The sequence below is a fragment of the Lampetra planeri genome, chromosome 8, assembly GCF_965212315.1.
Source record: "Lampetra planeri chromosome 8, kcLamPlan1.2.h2, whole genome shotgun sequence".
Lineage (NCBI taxonomy): Eukaryota > Metazoa > Chordata > Hyperoartia > Petromyzontiformes > Petromyzontidae > Lampetra > Lampetra planeri.
In genome coordinates this window covers 7,158,925-7,183,180 of record NC_136114.1, presented here as the reverse complement: position 1 = coordinate 7,183,180, position 24,256 = coordinate 7,158,925, and the positions used below count along the sequence as shown (strand labels likewise).

Genomic DNA, 24,256 nt, shown 5'->3' with positions numbered 1-24,256 from the left:
TTCGCCGATGTACAAATGCATCCCTTCATTTTACAAAAGACATATTTGGTAATTGTTCAACTAACAATTCGATATTTTTTGTTTTTGCAGAGCCTCGGCAGAAAGTTACAGTGCCCAGACTTGGCGAAGGGGCCTCCGCTCACCTTGCCACTGCTGCCTGTGAGCACCCAGCCCAAAGCAGACAGCGGCTCGAACTGTCTGCCCTCCAAGCCTCTCTTCGCTCCATCCCCACCCCCCGTCTCTTCGCCAAATGCGACGTCCGCCGCAGCCTCCAAAGGCCACGAAGCGTCACCCAGAGCATTCTTCAGCCACTCTCCACTCGGGCCTCCCCCATCAAAGTACGACTTGCTGCTCTGGGGTCTGGAGAATCCTTCTTCGGTAATCCCACCTCTTCCACCTCAGCCTCCCTCGTCTTCCTTCCAGCCATCTTGGTTGTTGGATGCCAACAAGTCTCCCTTGGCACCAGCAAAGGAGCTGGCGTCGACTGGGGTAGCGGCGCAGCCTCATTCGCCGTTGGGTTTGGCGGCTCTGCAGTCGCCGGTGACTTCTCACGCAGCTCAGACAACGCCATCGCTCTCCAAGTCTTTATTCTATCAGTCGCCACTGCTCTCGCCGCTGTCTCCGATCCCTTCCACGCAGTCTCCCAGTGTCATCCTTGGGCTGTCGCAGGTGTCCTTGATATCTCCCAAGTCTTTTGCAGACCAAGCCTCCCCACGGTCTCTGCAGTCGCCCAATGGGAATCTGGAGCAGCCTCGGATGACCGCGGCTTCACCAGCCGCTACCAAACCCCAGCTCGGCACCGTGTCACCGTCGGCTTATTTTACGCCATCCACCAGGCCAATTCCATCCCCGAGGACTCAGCTGTCTCCTGGTTTGGTGTCAGGTTTACCCCAGGTTCCCATCGTCACCCCAAGGTCATTCATGCAGAGAGCTGGTGTGTCGTGGGAGCAGCCCAGCAACACCCAGAAAACCGTGACAGCCACCGAAAAAAATGAAAAGCCAAAGTCTGAGATGACGCACGCGAAGGACATTTCGGCCGGTGATGCAGGCGGCGTTTTCGGTTCGACGGCAGCTGAGGAAAAGGACACCATCGACCGGCACCGGCTGGAAGCGGAGCTGAGCTGGGCACGGTTCGGCATTGGTGGGCAGGAGAGGCGACAGTCTCCCACCGCGTCCGACTCGAGTGGTACAATCTCCACACCCGAGTCGGCGCGTGCCCGCTCGCCCGCGCCAAGAGCAGAGCCAGGCGCTGGGAGTGGCACCGTGGAGCCCAGACCAGAAAACCAGATGTCGATCCCCGCACGCCCAGTGGTCAAGTCGGCCGCGGCGAGCAAAGCCGAGTGGCTGAACACACCGAGTAGTTTACCTGCGAGCGATTCACTTTCTACCGCCTTGTCACGGAACCATGTCGCCAAAACTGTGGGCAACGGGGAGGAGCTCAACCACGTCGATATCCTGCACCCCGAGGACGTGAGCGTGTGTTTGGTGGAAGACGTCCACCCCGGGGCCGAGGGGGAAGACGACCCGAACACATCCACGTCCCTCTTGCTGACTCCGCCCTCAAGTCCTCCGCCGCCCCCGCCCCCCAACGAGGAGCCTGCGTCGCTCTTCGTGTACCGGCCTCACACGACGCCACCGCGGGCACGTCCGCTCTCCCTGGACGCACACCTCACCCCCAAGAGGTCCGCACCTTCGCGTCTCCAGGACACCCTGCGGCAGAAGTCCCTGGAGGAGAGTATCGACGAGATCCCCTTCGCGGACGAGGAGGAGGATGGCGACGACGACGAGGGCGGTTCCTGCGCAGACTTCCGGTCGCCGGGCTCAAGCGTGTTTTTGGACGAGTCGTTCCACACGCCGCCCACAAGCCGTCCGGCAGGCAGGACGAGACCCGTGTTCGACCGTGACAGCAGCTCGCGCAAGACCACGCCCTGCTCCAAGATCTCTCCTGAGGCCAAGGAGGTGGCAGAGAGCAGGCTGCGGGAGCGCGAGCAGGTGGTGAAGAGCAACGTGCTGCGTGACGCAATGGCGCAGCAACGTGAGAAGCTCAAGGGCCGGCTCGCAGGAGAGGCCTCGTTCTTCAGCAGCCCCGCATACGCCCCCCACGGCAAGAAGCCCTCGACGTCGGCGGCGGAGGCGGCGACGAAACCGCCATCCCTTATGCCGAGCGACCGCCACGTGGACAGCGAGCCGGCGCGACGAAAGCACGAGTCGGCGAAGGGCTCCAAGTCCGTGAAGCTTGTTGACGGCGACGCTCTGAAGGAAGAGTCTCAGGTGGACGATCTGCCCCTGAGGCCCAAGAAGAAAATCCCAGCGAAGGACCTGGGCAGCGAGACGTCGCACACGTCTAGCGAGGACGTGCCGGGCAAGAGCAAGAAGCGCGCCTCGCTTTTCTCGCCGAGGAAAAACAAGAAGGACAAGGCGGCCAAGATGGAGAGCCAGCGCGCGGCGGACGCGGCCGCCCTTGCGAACGAGAGCAACGCGAGCATCGCGAAATCTCGCTCGCCGCTCTGGAAGGTGTTCTCGCACGGATACAGGAAGGAGCGCAGGAAGGAGAAGGAGCTGGAGGAGAGGACGAGGTCGAGCACCACGTCCAGCGTGGGCACGGTGGACTCAGCCACGGAGCAGCCAATCATCACAGCCACCCCCAAGCCAAGTAAGGGCGGGGCAGCAGCATCTCCAGTGTTCATTCGTCATAGCCCCCTGCCAAATTTGTTGTGAACTGTTGCAGTGCGATGTTAGCACGTTTTCAATTATGACAGCCAGGCTTGTAATGATACGTTCATAACTTAATCAATTAACGTCGATTATTATTCTCATGATGAATGCATCGATTCGGTTGTGAATTAATGGCGATTTGTGACCACTGACTTTATTTCAATATCTCACCATTATGCCTTCCATTTTACTGTCCTGATTTCCGTGGTGCTTTTTAAATGTCTTACCTGTGAGCGTGCATACTTACTTAGCCTGTGTAACCTGTTTAACACGTAGGCTTCGCCTCACAAATCACTCGCACACCCTTTCACCCACCTCCCGAACTCACTCCCCACTCGCTCACTCACGCACCTACTTACTTACTCGACCACTCACTTGGCCACAAACTCACTCACGTACCAAACTGCTCGCCCACCACGTAACCCACTCACAACTAAACGGACTCGGCAAGCGAAGACACGGCACCCGCAACCGATCCCGTAACCCGTGTGCGGTGCGCAACGTCTAGTGGCGCTGCACCCTGTGCTGGCCATGCGGAGGCAAGCCAGCCAGACAGAGGACGACTCGGAGCTGTCGAGCGAAGAGGTGCTCAACGATCCATCCTGCCAGCGTGGGCGACGGCGCGAGGTACGTCCCCACGACTACGGCGCGGCGGTCGGTGTTGCCCGCCTCCCGAGCCAAGCCCCACGGGGCCGGTGGTTTGCGTTACCGTCGCGGAGTAGGCCGCTAATTGCTGCAATTGATCCACAAAATACGTCCGCCTGCTGAAAAATGGGCATGGGGACAATGTGACAGTGTGTGCCGGTGCGTGCCAGGTGTGTCATGTCTCAAATGTACACGCAGCCTGCAACAAAATTACAAGTTGAGTGACTGAACTTACACGGCACGATATTCCTCGTTAAAGGATATGGTGTCTCACCGAGCTTTCACCTGGCTCTATCACTCTAAAGGATCATTAATTATTGACTTCACTCACTGCCAGCTTTAACCCCGCTTTTTGCTGACTCACACACTCATCGGGTATCTCTGAAGGATAAACGCCGGTCACCCTTATACTCGGACATAGTCATCCTTTGCATGTGCAGACGCCAACTATTTTGCTTTTAACGCATATGCTACGCATGCTGCACTGTTAATGTATTAATTCCGGTGTCGTTTATTAATATTGTTTTGCTGACTCTAACATTTCGAAGCTGTATTTAAATGTTGTGTTTTTTGGCACGTTTGCTGGAGCATGCCACTGAACTTCTCGTTTTGCCTGTCGTGAACACATTGTTGGCTTTAACGCTTTGACGCGTGTAACATGTATAACAAGCATGAAGGTGGAAAGGTACTTTGACATGGGCAGTCTGTTCACTTTGGCCGTGTCCCCTGACTTCAGTGCGGCTGCTTCATAGACAATCGCATTGCCGTGTGCACGAATTTTATTTAATGTGGCTGGGGCACATTAAAGTTTTTTGCAATTTGTATTCAAGTCGTACAGAGCATTAAGTGGCTTTGTGGGAATATTACAAGTGGAACTACATTGGAAGAAATTGGCCATCCGTGCACGGCAAGCCACATAAATTGGGTTGAGTAATGGTTGCCTTAAAACTGTCTTCTCTCGGTAACCTTTTAAACGTGCACTAGAACCATGATTATAAGGTGTAGGCTCAGGGAATTATGCAAATATATTATAATAGTAATTATATATCTTCTTGGTTCTTTTGGTAAAGTCACGTAGAAGGGAAGTAATAAAATAATAAAAATAAAACATAATAAAATAATTCTCACGACGTTTCGGCCACAACGCAAGCAGCCGTCCTCAGGTGAAGACCAGGTCTGTCGGGGAGACAGCGTCTGAATGAAACACCACCACGCTTGGAGCGTATATTTAAGCTGGGTTGGAAGGGGGGAAGGGCGCCTTGACAAAATAATTTGCATATCAAGAGGAATTATATAGTTTTTATATACGGTAGCATCATCATTCATGCAAAGTTCGTCTTACAATAGTGCACTATCCGCGAACACTGCGGTGCATATAGATGAGGGAGGTATCAGACGATTAGTGAGTGTTTATACGTGGGAGGAACCAGGAGAAAATCCACACATGCCATGGGGTAACACTCTGAAACAATCTGACACCTAATCAAAATGTGCACTGTCCAATATAACAGACGTTAATGCTGTTCTCTTTATTGTCAGCATTAAAAATAAGACGGCAGGTTTTGCAATGAAAGGGCCTTTTGTGGCAGTGTTCTTTGAAGAAATAATGACATATTCTTGGTTCTTTCGGTAAAGTCACGTAGATAGAAAAGAATAACATTAACATTTAAATGAATAGAAAAGAATAAAAGCAAAAAGCAAAAAAATTACCTGCTGCAAGTTTTCACTTGAAACATAGAGGACCATCTTCTGGACAAGCCATAGGCATTTGGGTAGAAACACATCTATGTTGTAACAGTGTTGATTAATACTTTTTTTACAAAGTAATTGGATAGTCTACTTTCCTACTCCAATCTCAAATAATGATGTGGTAGTGCATTTTGTTATCAGCTGTTGTATCTGTCACCCATTCGTTATCAATTGCACATTCTTAGGACAGGGTTCAGAGTATCCATAGAAAACCCAATTAATTAGTGAGTTGCTATTCCTACAATCATGGTTCTTCTGCAACACCACCTCATGCTGGCTTTGTGCGGTATCCATCGCCCATCTAACATTGCACCCCTGTGTTCACCCACGACCCATGGCATGCACAGACCCGCGATATTTTTGACCGTGTTCAGCCCCTGCTAAGAGAAGGGCAGTTACAGGTAGGACCGTTGGAGACGGATCTCTTCGTTATCCAGGCCACCTCCTGTGAAACGAGCAATGTCAACAAACACGATTGCATTTCGTTTTTTTTCCTTCTTTGTGTCTTTGTTATAGCATGCAGACATAACCATTAGAATATTTCACAATTGAACATGCATTGTTATATTTTTATTTTAGTTCTGGAAATTGATTATGCATTTCAATTCAAAATCACACCAAACTTGTTTGAGCATTTCACAATTAAAGTACACATAATGAGTGAATTGCTGCACAATATAATGTTCGTGTCCCTTCTAGCCAGTGAAGTGATTTATGTCAGACCTATTCATGAAAGAAATCGCTTAAGAACACTTATTAACTCACTTATTCTGGTGTTATTACGGATGGCGCAATCTGCACTGACACACTCATTTTACCAGATGCGTGTCCATCCATTGCTTCCATGGTTTCCCCTCCCGTTCACCACCTCCGTTTATTTACTGACCTCTCTCGTTCCTTGTGTTTGAAGTTCACTTATGTTCCGCATGCCTTGGCCTTCAAGAGCTCGTTTGTGCTCAAGGTAGTACTAAAGCACGCCCTCCCGCCAAGTTTGTGCTTGACTGCCTGTGGCCTAATGCCAGATGTGGTCACTGCTTCCCATGTGGTGCTGTCGCGTGTGTTCACGATTGCATTCTGCAGGTTTGCTCTTAAACTGCGTGATCTCCGCAGGTGCCACACATGATGACAGCCCTCCCAGAGCTGTAGAGGACATCTCTAACACAGTGTAATGTTCATGTCCTGTCATCGATTGATTTTTACCAGATCTATTCATGAAAGTACAAATTTTACGTTAAATAAAATAAGATTTTGGGCATTCCTATTGATACAGAGTATATCACGAATAACAGACATGTTCTATATTAACGTTATATCCGATTATGTCTATCGCTTCATGACAGGACATTTTTTTTATTTTTGTTCTGCTGGTATCTGGGATGGCTGTCCTCAGCTTATGAATCAATGTAGGTTTAGTGTTTCAGCTTTAGATGTGTTTTAAAATGTGTGCCGGTGAGTGGGGGAAGATGTGTGCAAAGCTAATTGATGGAATAATCTCGATTTGAAGTTTTCGTGACTGCAGGGATCCATACTCTTTGGTTCTTTCGGAATAATGTGCGAGTCACTTTGAATGTCGGTTTCAATTTTGTGATTAGCGCCGCTATTTTCCATGTATTTACAAAACAGCATCATGTGAGATTTTTGGGAGGGATAATGTCATTAATAAGCAAGCGCGATGAATCAACCGGGATCTCTGAAACACAACGTTTGATTTCTGAGGATCGTTTTAAATATTTGAATGCTTCACTTGTATCCGTATGCCTCTCGCTCTCCGCTTAAGGGAGGCTTCTTGTCGGAGTCCAGCAGAGGGCGACCTCTGCATTCAATTTTAAAACACCTTTCCCGTCCACAGTGTAAAAGACGCAATAAATAAATAAAAGTGAACACTAACATGCAAAGTCGAGTTACACACGATTGCATTGCAATGCTTCTTATTCCTTTCGGTCATACAAGTTTAGTTGTTATTTTTGATTAGGGACAATATAACAGTTAGTAGGCTACAGCCCCTTTGTCAAGCCACTGCTGAGTGAGGGGCACGCCATACCATGTCACTCATGTAGGTTGTTTGACCATACTTCACCATAATGGTTAGTACAAGTTGATCAAGGGAGGATCCCTAGGACTGGCTCGGATTTCACTTGGTAATTGAACTCGCGTCACTAAGTTCACAGGGCAGTGCAGTAACTGCTGAGTCTGCACTCTGTCCACTGTATTTGTATTTACTACGCAGCTGTAAAAGACGAGGGTGGGAAATCCCAATACTCATGTCTTAAAAGTTCTGCTGGACCCGTAGGCATAGAGAGATATTGGGACTTCATCTTATATATAAACGTAGTGTAGGATCCATTTAATTACGTCCATAATAGAGGGTTTTTTTGGGTTAGATCGCGAATATACAAATGTGACGTTAAACCCGCCACCACCCGACACAACCAATTAGTAAAGTTTGTCACGTAAACAAAACATGCTAATTCGTCACTAGTTCAGCACACCGATGTGTTGGAGAGTAACCCCACACCATTTCGCGATCTAATCCAAAAAACCTCTATTATGGATTATATTGATCGCAAAAGCCTACGTCATTAAATTACGTTTGCACCAAGTAAATAAAACTCATTGCCCAAAGAAGAATATGTTTGGAAATCGGTAGTGTGCCGAGTGCAACCCGTTTTATACCCGGATATGACAAACGTGAAGTGGATGGCTCGCCGAGCCATCCTCTGCACCGTGCCTGCCTTCACCAGTCGCTGTGTGTGACCCCAGAAGCCGTACACGGAGGAGGAGCTGAATGAGAAGCTGACGCGCAGGGTGCAGCGTGCGGCGCGCAAGCAGGCCAAGCAGGAGGAACTCAAACGGCTGCACCGTGCACAGGTGCTCGCCGCGCCACATCCGCCACGCACGGCACAGCACGGCACAGCACGGCACAGCACGGCACATTTCGTGATTTATGTAGAGTCTGTGAGCAGATTATTTTTTTACACCCTTTCCCATTCCGATGACGTGCATGTACAACGTTAGTTTTTCTTACGATTCCGTTCCACATTGGAACCGGAAGAAAAACGAAAATAAAATAACTTTATCGGTACCGTGGCTCTCACAAATCCATGAGGAAGGGTGTGTCGTGCAGTTTGGCGCCATCTGTTATAAAATGTGGTCGTGTCGCTACAGTTCTTTGCGGTGAGTACAACGTTGTTAAAATAACAGCATTATGCTTCTATAAAGACATTTTTCGTGATTTTAGTGATTTGCTTACCTTTCCTATACTTTGCACTCCTATCGTGTTCTTGTGTTGTATGTTGTTGTAACGTTGCGACCCGCCCCCAACTGGACATCTGCGAAAAATTGCTTGCTTTATCACTCATCCGATTCCTCCAGTATAAAGATTCTGATTCAGCTGGCCATGTCGTGTGTCTGCTGCAGATCATCCAGCGGCAGCTGGAGGAGGTGGAGGAGAAGCAGCGAGCCCTGGAGGAGCGCGGCGTGGCCGTGGAGAAGGCCCTGCGTGGGGAGGCAGGTAGGCACTCGCCGGAGCTGCCCACCACCGCCACCCTCGTCGCTCCCGCCGGCGAATTATCCACGCTCGTGTGACGCTCCGCCGGCCGTCGTGCGTTTACCGATGCCCCGTTGACGCATCTAGGGGGGGAAGATGGTCAGAGATTGCTGGAAACGGAACCGTGGAAACCAAAGTTTGTGTATTAGAAAAGCGATTTGATCGTGGATATTGATCCTGCCACAGCCAGGGCTCTCTGGCAAGGATAAAATCATAATTCTGAAACAGCTGCAAGTGTGAGCATTGCAAAATTGATACAGGAGATGGATATTTCACTCGGGCTGAAAAACGCCTCACCATCACTATCATTCACACTAACTTATAAAAGGAAAATCACGAGCTCATGTTTCAGTTTTTTCTGTTTTTAGTCATTATGAATGCAGACTGTGTTTATTGGCCCGTGTGTGTATCTCACTGCCAGTAAAAAAACCCTTCATTTGAAATTTGTATCTTTAAATTGGTTTCCAGCAATTACATTGACCCCCAAGAGTATTGCTCATCTCTTGTTGAGGCTGTGATGTTGAACAGCCTCACGCTACTTTTAACTGAATCTAAGAGAATATACAAGTAGCACTGTATGCCCTCATGCACTGATCTGAACTATGCCATAATGACTGCCTAATTGTTTGCCTGATGTTAATTCTTTTGAAGCCAAGTGATCTCCACGATTGTGCTCAATGCTTCTTCATGTTGTAAAGTATTTGGTGCAGTAAATGTGTTTACTTGCTTCAATTGTAAAATAGACACTGTTATAGTCATGGCCTTGAACTGTGTAAATATATAAAGTGTAATGGACACTCGGGGCATTTGAAATCCTTTGAGAGATAGTTCCTTTTTACAAAAATTCTCACCAACCTAATTTCGCATTACAGTAGAAGCCCGATATAGCACGGCTCATGACACCATTCGGATATATACTGTGGGTCAACTCATGCCCCCCGAAAAAACAAATATAACTCGTTAATTGGCTGATCCATACCCCGAACCCTACACCACCTGCCCTCTCCTCTCCATTCTCTCCATTGGTAGCACATGCGTAGTTGGGCAAAATAGACGCAAAAAAAGACAAAGATCTCCCATATAACCTTTAACATACTTTTAAGGCAAGTGCTGTTAGCGAGCACCTATGAAGGCCTACACAGCACACGAGAGGGTGGGTGTCCAACACCACGCCCTGCCACCTTTGTCTTCCCTAGTTATGTTTACACACCACACCAAGTATTCATTTGAGGCTGAGTTTACCTAGGGGAGGTCCAGGACCGGTTCAGATAATTGTCACTGGTGTTGGCCTTGAGCGGGAATTGATCTCGGGTCGCCCGGATTCAAAGTGCAGTGCGTTAACTGCTATGCTACCAGTCCGCACAACTAGGCACGGAGGCACACATACAGACACAGACACGGGGACACAGAGACATGGATGCATTTCTCATTATAAAGCGGTTAGTCTATCATCTCTATGCCCTGCTCTGGTGTCATAGACTAAATGTGCTTGACAGTGTAAAACAGTGTAAAACATGTAAAGCTGCTTGATTTTTTATCATCCAGTCTCAAAACGTTTCACTGCCTCTCATACTTGATGTTGGTGTCCACTTGTTTTGCTTTGTAAGGCACTTCTGATTGCCGTCCATCGTCAGTCAGCCAATTCTCTCTCGTGTGCATTTTGTTGATGTTTTTTCGTTGTTCAAGAAACTGTGATTTCTTTCTTCCGTCCACACTCAAACTGGCAGGTCCTCTCAGTGACTAACAGACAGGCCTAAATGGGGTTGATTGGTGTAGGACGATAATTCTTACAAATCAATCCTAAACTCAATTTAAAACCGTGCAACTACTGTATGTACAATATTGACGGAATGAGACTGTTTTTGCACTAAATAGATTGTAAAATATACGCATATACTCGTATACTCCGTACCAATAACTATGTGCCTGCTCTCTGTTGGAAAGCCAATGCACCCACGTGCGTAGCAGACGTCCGCTAAAAACAAAACGGCTGTTGTCCCATCACGCGTAATATCAGAGTTACACATCGACAGTCGTTCCTGTTTAAGTTGGCCACCGTTGAAGCTAATTCCCTCGGTGTTTAACCACAATAGGCAGAGCCAACTGCAGCCTTCAAGGCCACACGCAATCTATTTTACCCGATATCAATTGACGTGTTTAATGCACGTCACCCAGTTAATTTGCAAATGCAACCTGCCCTCTGCTGACGACGGCAAGAATTGGTCTTCTTCCAATGCAGTCTGATGGCACGGAAAGCTTTGTTTTTTTCCCCAGATCTCAAAATGTATTTTTTTCTCTCTCTCTCTCCCCCCACCGAATGCAGGCACATAATGCGTACACGTTACGTAATCATACTTAATGAAAGCTATTGCTTATTGATTGGCAGTTTGATGGTGCATCCAAATTCAATGACTTGGGCCCTGCCTCTCTGTGCTCTGTCTTCTGTGCCTCCTGCCACATTGCATGGAGCGTTTCCCGGTTGTTTCACCTGATGCCAGATGTTTTTGATAAAAACACGATTTCAGATATTTTAAAAAATGAATACAATTATCATTTCATTGCCTGTTACCATGCAGCTTTCTTTGCCTCAAAGGTAAAGCGGCAAACTTTTTTTTAGTGTAGTGCATGATTACAAACTTTCTGATTGTTTACGATTTCTGTTTTTTTTCTCATACGTTGACGCCAAGCCAATCGATGTAGACTATTTTCTTATTTACTAAATCATGTTTTAAAACACTGCGGAATAATGCCTGGCTCCTATCCCATTTCAGTAAAAACCCCATCGGCTTTTGTCTATGCTTCTGTGATCTTGCTGGTTGTCAAATGGCGGCGTTGCGTTGTGTCCGCCAAGTGCTAACTCACGTATGTCTGCAGCTTTATGCCTCCTGCGGCCTCTGCTCGTGCTTTGTGTTTGCCTGGTCGAGACCTCGGTCATTGCATTGGGAGTGCACTGTGTAATGCAGCATCACTAACTCTCTCTCTGCTCCCTCCTGTAGACTACTGGGGAGACACTAGTAACACTGTAGATATCTACGGATTACAGCTGGTTGGTATGTATGCTGTTAAGGCTGCTTTCTGTCCGTGTGATAGACACTCTGTCCTGTTCAAAGTGGTGATTTGGCTTGTTTTTCTTTTCTGGTGAGCCTTGTGTTTCAGTTTAGTTGTGGGCGATTTCGTAGATGTAGCATTTAATGAACCCACTTTAATCTGATCACCATCAATCTAATGGATGTTGCAACAAAGCCACTTCCTCACCCACTGGAGGCTTAAAAGTGTTACAACAAAGTCAAGGCGGCCGTTCAAAATACAGGCAGCATCTCCTGTAATTAAAACTCGTATGGCTCCGCGTCGTTCAGTTCAATCAGAAAAATCGACAAATTGCAATACGTTAATTATTGGAATGTTCAAAATATCGCTATAGTTGCACATTTGTGCAATCGGGGATCAATGTTTTTAAACAAATATTTCTGGCAATGTATTGCACGTAAGTTAAATAATAGCCTCTAGTATGAACGAAGTGTCTTTGACTACATCCATTATTAGGCTGATGGTGACTGCAAGTCTCACACTGTCTGAAGGTGGTGATACTGGGGCATGAACTAGACTGAGTTTTTCAATCCCTCGATTGAATGGGCCTTGCACATTTAATAACATTTCATTTAATGTATAAGGGATTCATTTTTGAGTTCTGCGTTATAAGCATTCACCTCATTGCCACATCAGTCTGGTTGGAGGCTTGCATGTTTAATCTCATGAAAAGCATCTGGAAAAGACTGCGCTTATGTCTGTGTTTAACTTGCACCGCATTCCCTTAAACTGGACGTAACCGCAGTTGTAGTCCAGTTGTTTTCAAGTGGGTTGCCTCACTATGTTCCCTTTCTCATGAGTTGCATAAAAAGAACAATCAAACAATGCATGTAAAGCAAATGGAAATTCCTATCAGCATTTATGCAATCACTGCCACTGTCTGGTTGATTGTTTTTTTTCTCTCACCCATTGTCCTCTTCCACTTTCCTATGAATTTTTTTCTGTACTGAAAAGTGGGGGTCGTTATTATTTCGGGTAACTGCAATGATGACTGCTTCACATTTCAGGATTGTCACAGCTTGCCAGCTATTCTCAAGGATGACACTTTGCATTTCTGTACTGTTAGTAAAACATCATCATCGAATTGTGTCATTTTAATTACCAGTCAGTAATTTTTCCTTTTCGGCAACTTGTTTTGTCAATAGATATATGCATAATTGGAATTGAAGACACCCATTTTCAATATCCTGAATGTGTTCTGTCACACAATTTTACGAAAAGAAAATTCCTGAAAAAGCATTATTACAGTCTAATTGTAATTACCCTGATTTTAAAAGACCCTGAATATGCTTAATGTAGTTGTGAATTACTTCTAAGTGTTTAATTTTGATTAAATGCGCTTATTATTTAAAATGTCAACCACGGAAAAATGGACAACGGGTAATTTTTCTTGACATTCATCGCCACCGAATACAAAATAAGGCCACGTTGTCGATTATGAACTTGAGCCTCGCTCACCTAAACACATTTCAACGCGGACCGTGAAGCGGGTTTTCAGGTGGTCGTGTCATACGCAATCGCCGCCTTCACCTCGCGTGGCGTGGCGCCTGGTTCTGTAGCCAATTGTGTCGTGCGTGGAATCTGCTTCGTGCCGCCGTCACCAGTAGAGTGGTGGCACGACGTTCACATCTCAGTGCCTCTTCCCCCATTCGAGGTGCCTCCCTTGATTTCTCCAACAGCGTAGCCCCAGAAGCGTTAAGCGGTTCGCTTTGATTCGCATCAACGTGAACAAAAATGGCGTATGGTTACAATGTAATAGCTCGTTCATGACCACTAGTCAGTCTGGTATGTATGTATGTATGTTCAACTTCTTTCAGACCTTACGTAGCCAGCCGTGCTAATCGGAGGTGCGGGGGAAGGACAACAAATTAAACACAAAAGGCAGTTATAAAGAAATGCGTTTTCAATCTAGATTTAAAAGTACATGGCTCCAATGTCTTCCTAATGTCAGAAGGAAAAGTGTTCCAGACGGCCGCAGAAGTGCATCTGAAAGTGCGCGATGCAGTGACCGTCTTTGTTTGATGGTTAGCCAAAAGCCGGTGCAGGGATGAGACGGAGTTTGTGTGATGTTTAGTACATTGGTTATGACGTCGCAGAAGCTTATCACAATGAAAACTTCAAAAATCTTGGTTACGCTCTGATTGAGATGAATTACGTTTTCATAAACTTCCTTGTTTATAACGGTTACATATTTGGTGGAATCCAAACTGCTCTCTTAATGTTGTTTTTGTTTTGTGTCATTACGTTTGTTATGAATTTTTTTTGTCTCTCCAAAATGTCCGGTCACTACATATGCATACATACTACATGTATGTTACATAGTGTGGTGTGTATGTATATTTATACGAGTATGTATGAGTGCGTGTCTATTTATATACGTTATCATTTCCTTCCCTGCGTGACTGCATAACGGAATATGAAATAAATTAAGTTGCAAAAAGAAAGGAAAACGCCAGACGAAAGTCTTTCCGTGTTCTGATCTTAAACTCACTCTCTGAGCCTCGAGTTCTGTGCGGTTGCATCGGACACAAGTGGGCGCCGTGCACCCGGTTTGCAGTAAACGTGCAGCAGTAGCATTCCTTGTGGGGGTCTCTAAGCTTAGTGGCTCTGGGCTTCATGCCGGCGCATGCTTTTAAGCCCATCTACACCGGAGCTGAATCATTCGCTGGGAATCCACTGCTTTAGCTTGAGGGTCCCTACGATTCAGAAGCACTGCCACTGCACCCATAAATTTACTTGCGCGTGGTATTTTTCTCCACCTGATTTCTTATTACGTACATTGTTTTCTCACTTTATTTCCTCGCCTGTTTTTTTGTACGAGTTAAAACAAAAAAATCCAATCCATTTTGCGTTGGTCACATTCTTCATGCGGCTGTCACCTGTACCTTCCTGTTGGCATTGATTGCCCGCACCCCTCAGCCGTCATTGCTCTTGAGCCACCACGGGCTTGCCTCTGCTCACACCTCCACCTTGCCCACCACCCCCCACCCCTCCGGACCTCCTACCCCCCCCCCCCCCGCTGTCCTCCTCCCCTTGCCCGCGCCACCCCTTGCCCCCCACTACCTCCTTACACACGGCTCCCACCACCTCTTCCCCGACCCCCCCCCCCCCCACACGCCTCGACCACTCTCCTGCTCTCTGTGTCCTCTGCTCCTCAAGTCGAGTCAATAGCTGGACCCCCACAACGGCGCGCTCTTTCCTTCTGTCCTTGCTGTTCTCCGAAACGAGGAGGTAAAGTATCTTGCTGACGGCGCAGGCAGTGGGCCTTCAGCCCCAAGGTGCTTTTACCGGGGTGGGGGGTGGGGGGGTGGGGGGCGGGGGGTGGGGGGGTGGGGGGCGGGGGTTAGGTGTCCCGCACCCAGAGCGGCGGAGAGAGGTTTTACATTTTTTAGTTGCCACCTTGTTTGACTTTGTTCGAGGAAAGGTGTCTTTTGCTTGTTTTTGAGCTTCTTGGTTCAAATCTTAAGCCGACGGGATAGGTAGGCATGAGAGAACACGACACGCCATATCAATATTTGCCCATTAACAAATTGAAAGCTTCTTCTTGTAAGCCTCAAGTCACATTATTACCACAAAATTATTACCACAAATAAAAGATCAGAAATTGGTACTTGAATAAATCCTATAAGACAATTCTAACTGTAAAGCAGTGTTTTGTAAAAAAATATCCTCAGCATGCCTTAATTCTTCCCCTGTGGCCTGATGATTCACATCATGTAGCATTAACCACAATCATTTTTAAAAACTCATAAATTACATAACACTGGTTCTTCCAGTGCAAAGCCAAATTTGTTATGATTTCCTGGAGGGCATTACCGTAACTCCTATAATTTGACATTTCCTTAACGAACCTAAATAAAATCTTGTAAAATATTTCTCAGGCGTCTCACTAATTCAGGGTAGGGTGTGGGGACACAGTGGTTGTATGTATGATGTATGGTTGAAGTTCTAGTGCATAGCGCTGTGAATATGGCAACCTGAGTCCAAACCCCACCTATGGCTAGTGTCAGTGGTGAGTATCGAACTAGTCCGGGCCCCTTCACAAACCCACACTGATGGTGAAGTATGGTTGAACAACCCACAATGCTGACACGACGTGGGGAGGCCTCCATTGAACGGTGTCTTGAGTGAAGGGGTTTCAATTGTTAAATTTTTTCGGGCTTTTAGTTTTTTCTGTGCCGCTTCCTAACGACACATCCACCGGTACAGCCTTCACGTCCTTCCCAAGGCCTTGGCTTAACCATTGATTTCGGGTCAAGACTGGCTGCAATGGTCTGCCGTGTATTTTAACCGCCGCATGTGAGCGTCTAAACTATTACCATCCAGAATGCTGATGGCAATGTGCTCGCGTTGTCTCTAAACCCCCATCTGAAGACTTGTCTGCCACCCACGTGTTTCGTGCCCATGGAACGTTTAAAAAAACAACATATTTTTCATCATTTAACAGCATGTGTATTTTCCGTTGGAGTGTATTTTAATACGACTGTCTTGTTTTTGCATCCTTTTCTCGAGTACTATGTGTGTCTGCTATTTAAAACGTGCTTCTGTCTATCTCACTTAAGAATTGCCTTATGCTGAGTCTCGTCTCGGATGGAAGTCCGTGGAAGTCATTCCTGTTTACTATAAACATCATTTCAATAATGCGATCATGAAAAACTATTAACACAGTCCATAATTGCTTCTGCTACATCTCTGCATTCAAATCTTTGCGCTGCCACATTTTTGCAATATAAATGCAAAATGTTATGCAGTACCAAAGTGGTGCCTTCCACACATTTCCTTTTTTCATGCGAATCTGATTGCGAACGTTAAATACGCTTGTACCATGTTAATGTGCTTGTTGAGCCTTCATCTGCAGACCTCTGCTCTCAGCAGCTCTCGTTGCATTGTGTAAACATTTCATGCGAAGGGGCGCACGTGGTCATTGCTAATGCAGTCGGCGCGACTGCTTCTGTGGATCCTTTGAGCCTTTCTTGTTCCCGTTTGAGCGTAGGTTTCTAGTCCCGTGTAAACCGCACTAGAACCGTCACATCTACAGATAAGGGTTAGACTCGGGTTAAGGAGTCTTCTCATTTTTTCAAAATCCTTCACTTACAGGTGTTTTGTAACAGAGGACCTGTTACTCCCCGAGTCATAAATGATCAAATTGCGATTCATATTTCCATATTCCCCGGATTATATCGACACTCCAGAAAGTAAGACGCACCCCCAATCCTTGCAGTGGGTGTTCATGTTAAATACATCTGGTCGCATGTGCACACACACATCGACTGGATTACAAGGTGCACCCCAAACCTTTGTTTTAAAACATAGGAAGACGTCGCGTCATAGTCCCGGAGAATACGGTAATTGTTACATTTCTGTCCACTCCAGCAATGTCTATATTTGGGCAGTTGCCGTTATCCGTAATTTTTCTTTGTATCATCACAAGGTCATGTGAAATGTTCTGGGGGGGGCGGTGGGGGGTAACAATTTGTCTTATTTGCGTGTTTGCTTGTTTTATAAAATAACTTATCTTACTTTTGATAACAAACATCGCACCAGCAATTTGAAGTAAAAAATACTTAAATGCATCACAAGCTATAGCAATATCAAGTTGTAATAACATATTTAAAGTATTTTTTCATTTTTTATACACACCACACTTTGGTAACAAAAAGGTCCTTCATTTACGAACAAGCAAACAACGCAGAGCATTTCAAGTGGTGGCGTAACCCATGTTTCGGGATGATTTAATGCAATCATTTACCAATCACTTTTTAACAGTCGTTCTAAAACCCTTCCGCAGCAGGAATTATAAATTACCTGCAACATGTGCCTCTCATTCATTTTCTGTACACAACACATCACTGCTTGTCACGTCGGTCGGCATGCGTTTCGCGCAGTGGAGCCCGCTTGCACACGACATGATGGCCACTGTTGCCGAGAACGCACGCAGCTTGGAGGGGTGGTTGGATCCGGGGTGGGGGGCACTGCTCTCTCTCTCTGCTCGAGCAATTGAAGCGGCAGAATCAGGAGCACATTTCCCACTGAGTCAAGCTCATTTGAGCTCTAAGAAGCTTTCTTTCAAGGGCGACTCAGCTGGCGGCAGACAATTTCAGTCTAAATACACTCCCCCTCGCTGCCCCCCCCCCCCAAGTTTTAAAGTTGTGAAAGAAAAATTTAAGCGATAAATAATGTTGAAAACAACACTGTCGTGTTTAATGATTCATAAAATAGGATGATACAATTTGGGTGCTGAAAACCATACTTTGCGATCCAGATGAGCATCATTGCCCACCACATCCAGTTGCGTGTGCTTTTGAGTATTTTTACACCACATCGTGTCCTGGTCTGTGGTGATTGCCAAGTGGGTTCCACTGTGATGTCATTTGCATTCAATGTGCCACCAGGATGAGTAGTGATGCGATGTTTAATCCAAGGTACAGGTTGCATGAGCTGTGCATTTCATTCATGCATGTTTGCCTGCATGCCAGGAGCGTGCGTTTTAAAATCTTCATGCGATGTTCAAACCGGACTTCCTTCACCGCCAGAGTCTTGGCGCTGGGTTGACTCTCACCTTGCGCAGCTATAGAGCGTGAGCACCATCCAATCTCTGCACCACCAGGAATGGTGACAGATCACGGGATTGGACCATCAGGCCCTTAAGGGTAAGGGAAGGAAAGGGAGTGACTCATAACATTGGGATGAATGTGAAATGTGAGGAAATGTGTGTTTTGTTCCAACACTCAGAGGTGTGATTCCAATAATAGTTGTTTTAATCATTTGACAAATGGTAGCACTTGGAGTCATACCTGTTGAGAACATTTACACTTTGCTCACATTCCACTCCACTTTGAGTTACGTTACCCCAAAGCAAATTGGTGCAGGACATTCCAATAGAGAATGCCATCCCTGGAAATTTTACATTTAAATAACCATTCCACTTGTTCAGATGTATTGGTGGGGGGGGGGGGGGTCGCGGGGGGGGAGTGGTTAATGTTTAATTCCCATTTTCACTGCGGCGAGGAGCAAAGTGATGACCAAGCACAGTGAGAGGGGATGGAGGCGGCAGGGTGGCTCTCCCGGCGGTGAGGCGTGGTCCGGTTTGGCGCGCTGTGGCCATGGCTGTCCGGCCGCTGAACGCCTGCTGCACTCTGCTGTGTGTCGCAGGACTGGGGAAGAAAGACGACCCGCGCCTCATGCAGGAGTGGTTCAAGCTGGTGCAGGAGAAGAACACCATGGTTCGCTACGAGTCCGAGCTCATGATCTTGTGAGTGGCCACGTGTATATATTTGTACCCATACATGTTTCTGATGGTTTAGTGGTCCGCGGTATAACTTTGATTTTCTTGGATGTGAAATTCACTGTCAGTTGGCAGCTCTCATTGCTTGGATCTTAATTATTGTAACTGGTTAATGTGTTCATCTGGTGGAGCGGTGGCACAGTAGTTGGCACACTATGCTTTACATTTACAGTCGCTCACGAGAAGATAAGTGGCGAGTGATATCTAAACCTTTCCCAGTTATTCCCCCCCCCCTCCCGCCTGCACTCAACAGCACTGATCAGCACAGTGAAATATGGTCACAGAACTTCCAAGACCTACATGGTGTGGGCAGGCTTCCATCCACCAGTTCATTTCTGAAGAGCCATCTAATATATATAATCAATCAACTGGCATTTAGTATCAGAGTAAAAATATCCTTGGAGGACAAAGGCATTGAGTGTGGTACTACCTACAGCTTTCTCACGTCACAGTAGGTTGGTGTTCTCCGGTGAAACGATGTTGAAGGGAGTGGTGTTTGTGTGTGTGGTGTTTTGTGTGTTTTACTGGACATCTGTGAAAAAGAGCTGTATAGCTCATCGGACCCCTCCAGTCTAAATACATGTTCTGATTCTCTGATTCTGTGTGCACGCATGGTTGCATTACAGTGCCAGAGAGCTGGAGCTTGAGGATCGACAGAGTCGCTTGCAGCAGGACCTGCGTGAACGGATGGCTGTCGACGGTACTGACACCACTGGTCCCCACTACATCCCTCCACACAGAAGTCCCCCCTTTTCCATCCTTCAGACCCTCCACAAACCGAATGGGAACCTTCATAGGTCAGGACTGGGGCTACAAATGTCTAAGTAAATTATTTGGAGATTTACTTAAAAAATTGCAATTTGAGTAGTCATAGCCAGTCCACAGTGGCTCCATGGTTTTGAATATTGTTTTTGTCTGAAGACATTTTTACAGCCGCGATCAAAATTTCAGAGAAGCCCTTTGCTGAGCACGGTTTCTGTATTTATGAATGTGGATTTGCAGACCCTGAATGATGCTTGCGGTCCAAATGGTCGGGACCCCCATTTGATAACTTGTACAATGTCTTGCAGATTCACCGAGTATCGGGCGTTTTTAGGAGGGTCCTGCATTGAATTGTTTGGCGGGTTTAGATTTTAAATGGGTGTCTTGTTTTACGTGGGGAAACCAGATTACTCAGAGAAAAGCCACACATACGGCTGGTTAACACTCAAAGATCAGCATAGATCCACCAACCCTTGCCTCAGGCTGCTATGGAACCTATGTCGTGGGCAGCAGAGGGCAGTGCATAAAAATCTATTATTATCATTGTGCTGTACACCGCTTCCACGTCTGTACTCCTCGCCTCCACAAATCCTCGTGGACCGACGGTGGCGAGGTTCAGTCAAACAATCCACTATGGCCACACATCGCGGGCGGGGACCCTCTTCCCGCGGTGGATTGGCAACATGGCCATGCGCGTGCGTCGCGGGCGACCGCATCCCTGACGCTTCCGCTTTCCGCTCCCTGACCCCGCCGCCGGTGCGGGCTCGCGAGCAGACGCGCAGAAGAGCGAGGCGGAGCTTTCGGAGGAGAAGCGGATCCTGAGCGAGATGCTGGACGTGGTGGAGCAGCGCGACTCGCTCGTGGCGCTGCTGGAGGAGCAACGACTGCGCGAGCGCGAGGAGGACCGTGACATCGAGGCCATCATGCTGTCACGTGGCTACACCTTCAACTGGACGTGAGCGCCGCTGGCCCCCTCCGCTCCCGGCCGCTGCATTGAGGGCGGTTCTTTGCCGGCTGAATGTCGAGTGCGGGCCTCGCGGCCGCACTTGAGGAAAGAAGGAGGGGAAGTGTAGCTCGTAGGCTGCTGGCTCAATGGCCTAACAGTGCCAGCCCTCCTGCACTACAGTGCGTCTTCCCGTCTCCTTCCTCTCTTGTTTATTTAACAAATTCTTAAATTTCCTCCTGTCTCGATTTTTGCGGTCATCTTTTTTGTTATCGTGCAGGGTAGCTTCACTGAGCTGTGAGCAGCTCGTTTTGTAAGTAGGCCCATGCTTCCTTTCAACTGGGCACTCGTGCTAAAGAAGCTTTTCCATGGTAATACCGGCACGCGACGATGGGCCTGCTCCTCCGAACAATGTCGCAGGGGTCAGCAAAATGGAAACAGGCATGGGGGCATGCCCCCGCATTCGGCACACCGGCGTTTTTTTCGCCGAGGTGAACCTCCTGCCTCTTGCCGTCCACCTGTGACGCCTGCTGCCATATTAAATGCGGCACCCCAAATTCCTGAATTGCTGCAGACGTCGCTCAACGACGGCGTGATCCTGCGAAGTGAACATCTCATCGCTGCAATGTACGCTTCATGCTCGGAATTCGTCGGAGCTGAACGTTCGGGAAAAAAAGGCGCCCTCCCCAAGCTTTTGGCTGTCTTAACGCATCATTCCCACTTGGTTGTCTGAAAAAGCCATAACACCGCATCCGCGACTGCTTTGCGGTCATCAGCGCCGCCGGTTGCAGCTTTGATAGCCCCAGGTGGCACAGGGTGGACTAAGTGTTGTGGAGTGCGCTCTCTCACTTTTTAATAGAGTGGGAATTTGTACATTCTTTGGGAGATTTTTTTTTTGTTCCAGCCAACTACAGGCTGATGTTAGGTTTTTAAGGCAGGTCACTTTCATCATCCTCATCATCATTGAAACTTCAAAAGGGTGTATGTAATGTTTTTGTTACGTGTTTAATGTTTAGATTTTATAAACTGAGTTATGCATATTTCACCCACTGCCATTTTCTTGTTGATTTTTCTCTCACTAAATTTGTATGAACTTTTCAAAAAGTATTATTTAAAAATTCACTGAAACCCAACACCTCTGTTTAAGAATCAGAAGAAAACCATTACATCTCAAGACCCCAAGCCATCATATGAGCACATAAATTCTGACACCAGCTTCTGATGACTCCTATTTGTTGATCATTTACACTGGCATCATTGACTTTTATTTAACGCAGTTATGCTCATCAGATATTTCTCCAGGACGTAACTCTTGTCGGGTCTGTGACCCATCGATCCCAGCATTGCTTCAAACCACATGGTTCTGAGTCTGACTTCCCTTGACAGCACTTAAGAATTCGGTGGATTTATTTGCCTTGCCTGGAGGAATGTCCGTACGCAGTTCATAGGTCATATCTCACTCCTCCACTCCACCTGCGCGCCGAACAAATGTATCCTTCGTGGAAACACCTGAACACTTTCCGCATTCACTCCGTGCACGATCAACACGTGTGAGTGGTAACTGGAAGAGCTCAAAAGGAAACATTCTGCACTGGGAGGATCTGCCGTAAAGATACTGTTCGTCAAGATTCTCAAATGTGTAAGGATCGTCATGTTCAGTTGACAACGAACACGGCCAAGGTTACCTAGAGGCGGCGTTGTCCATGCAAGAAAGCGTGTGTATCCATATATACACTATATAATGACACCGTTGTAAATATATATTTACACAAACTATATGTTCACTTTATGTTGTTAATGAATATAAACTGTGTGTGTGTGCGCGCGAGTGCGAGGTGGAGTGTACATACAAAACACAGTTGGCAAGTTGTCCCACATGTATGCATGTGTAGGCTTCACGTGTGTGTATTTTAACAGGGCTTTTAATGAGCCGTGTGCGTTAATAAGGATCAAGGACTGAACTAAAAAAGTAAAAATGTGCATTCCCTGCTCCTGCGCATTAACTTATCAAAATGCTGCAATGCTGTACGCAATACTTTATATTGTACGTCGATTTTAGCTGTGAGGAAGGTCAATTTTACAACCTTATCTTGTTTTCTTAAAATGATGTAACTTATCATTTTGATACACTGTTACCCACCGGTTTACATAAATGAAAAGAAAAAAAGAACTTTTCGTTTCAAAAAAATTCACAAAGTACCATCACTGATTTATGTGCATTTACCATAACATAAAATACAGCACATACAAAATACCCTGAGAGTGAATGGTTAATTGCACAGAGGTTGAATGTGCAGTTGCAATCTTAGTCTTTTTCTGTCACACAAACTGACATTGATGTGTTGCTACAGGTCAAGTGATGCAGCAGTCTCTCCGTGTTTAAGTTAGCTTTGGTAATTCAGCACCAACCATTTGATTATCACAATTGCTACAATCTCATTCACCCACCTCGGTTAACATTAATGCTCTCCCGATGTTTAAAATTCAACAGTTCGCATTCACAAAGCTTTACCTGCTATTATCTGCTAATCGCAATGTTAATACATTGCGAAGTTGACGTACGCAGTTAAAGTTGCATTTGATATTGTTATTCATACTCTCTTGTTATTGTTGCACTGTTGTAGGATAAGCCACGCGTGCGTGCCGCTGTTGTATACAAGGTCGTATGTTTTGACTCGTGTGAATGTAAATGACGCTCACTCTGACCCGACACCGCATACCGTGGCGGTGAGGTGAAGCCCGGTGCTGGGGTCTTGGTGGCCCTCGGTGCGACACTGGGCCGTGATGACACAGTGGCTGTCGTGGGTTATTTATTTGTTGCACATTGCGTGGCGTCAGGAATCTTGAGTGGGGTCCATTTTGCCATTGAACCCTCTGGGGTGGTTTCCCATTTGTTCGTTCATAAGTGTTCTTACTGCAAGCTCACACACCTGTTTAAAATTAGGCTTTTTTTTGTTAAAGTCACTCCAATAAAACTGGTAGTTAATGTATGTTGTGAACGTGCAATACTTTTTGTCATTATGGGAAAGCTTTCAACTGAACAAGGTGCGGTTTTGCGCTTCTGCGGACGTCTGGAATGCTCTCTCCTTCCGATATTAGGAAGCCATTGTCGCTATAAACTTTTAAATCATATAGCTTGATAAGCTATTTCTTTAGACCTGAATTTTGTGTTTAGTTTGTTGTCCTTCCCCCGCACCTCCGATGAGCATGGTTGGCTACGTACGGTGCGAAAAAAGTTCAACATACACACTTTAGTCGTCGGTGTTTTATGTTCTGGACAGTTGAACATCATTGCACCTCAGTTAAAAGGTTTATATGGATCGCTAACATTCAGCAGTACTGCGTTTAGAGTGAACAGAAAATGCATGGGATTGGATAGTGAGCTAACCTCAATGCAGCTTATTTGATTTTAAAGAAGCTTAACATTGAATCGTAGCCAGAGATATACAAAATAATTTTGTAAAATAGTTACTATATTAACATATGCCACAATGGCTAATTACACAAAAGCTAATTCGGTATT

At 46.6% G+C, this 24,256-nt stretch overlaps 1 protein-coding gene across 11 annotated transcripts in view; it reads left to right on the top strand.

Moving 5' to 3' along the window:
- Window positions 1-23,723, top strand: part of MICAL3 (microtubule associated monooxygenase, calponin and LIM domain containing 3) — a 130,938-nt gene extending 107,215 nt beyond the window's left edge. For 6 of the 11 annotated variants that reach the window (XM_078596817.1, XM_078596826.1, XM_078596825.1 and 3 more), the window contains 10 exons: window positions 91-2,653; window positions 3,224-3,342; window positions 5,457-5,510; window positions 6,020-6,070; window positions 7,870-7,977; window positions 8,527-8,620; window positions 11,653-11,706; window positions 18,896-18,995; window positions 19,655-19,728; window positions 20,565-23,723. In XM_078596817.1, coding sequence (XP_078452943.1) covers window positions 91-2,653; window positions 3,224-3,342; window positions 5,457-5,510; window positions 6,020-6,070; window positions 7,870-7,977; window positions 8,527-8,620; window positions 11,653-11,706; window positions 18,896-18,995; window positions 19,655-19,728; window positions 20,565-20,749 — 3,402 coding nt within the window. In that variant the 3' untranslated portion in view covers window positions 20,750-23,723. The remainder of the gene's footprint in view (window positions 1-90; window positions 2,654-3,223; window positions 3,343-5,456; window positions 5,511-6,019; window positions 6,071-7,869; window positions 7,978-8,526; window positions 8,621-11,652; window positions 11,707-18,895; window positions 18,996-19,654; window positions 19,729-20,564) is intronic. The other 5 variants (XM_078596820.1, XM_078596818.1, XM_078596819.1 and 2 more) reach the window with 5 other exon arrangements.
- Window positions 23,724-24,256: the final 533 nt, after the last annotated feature.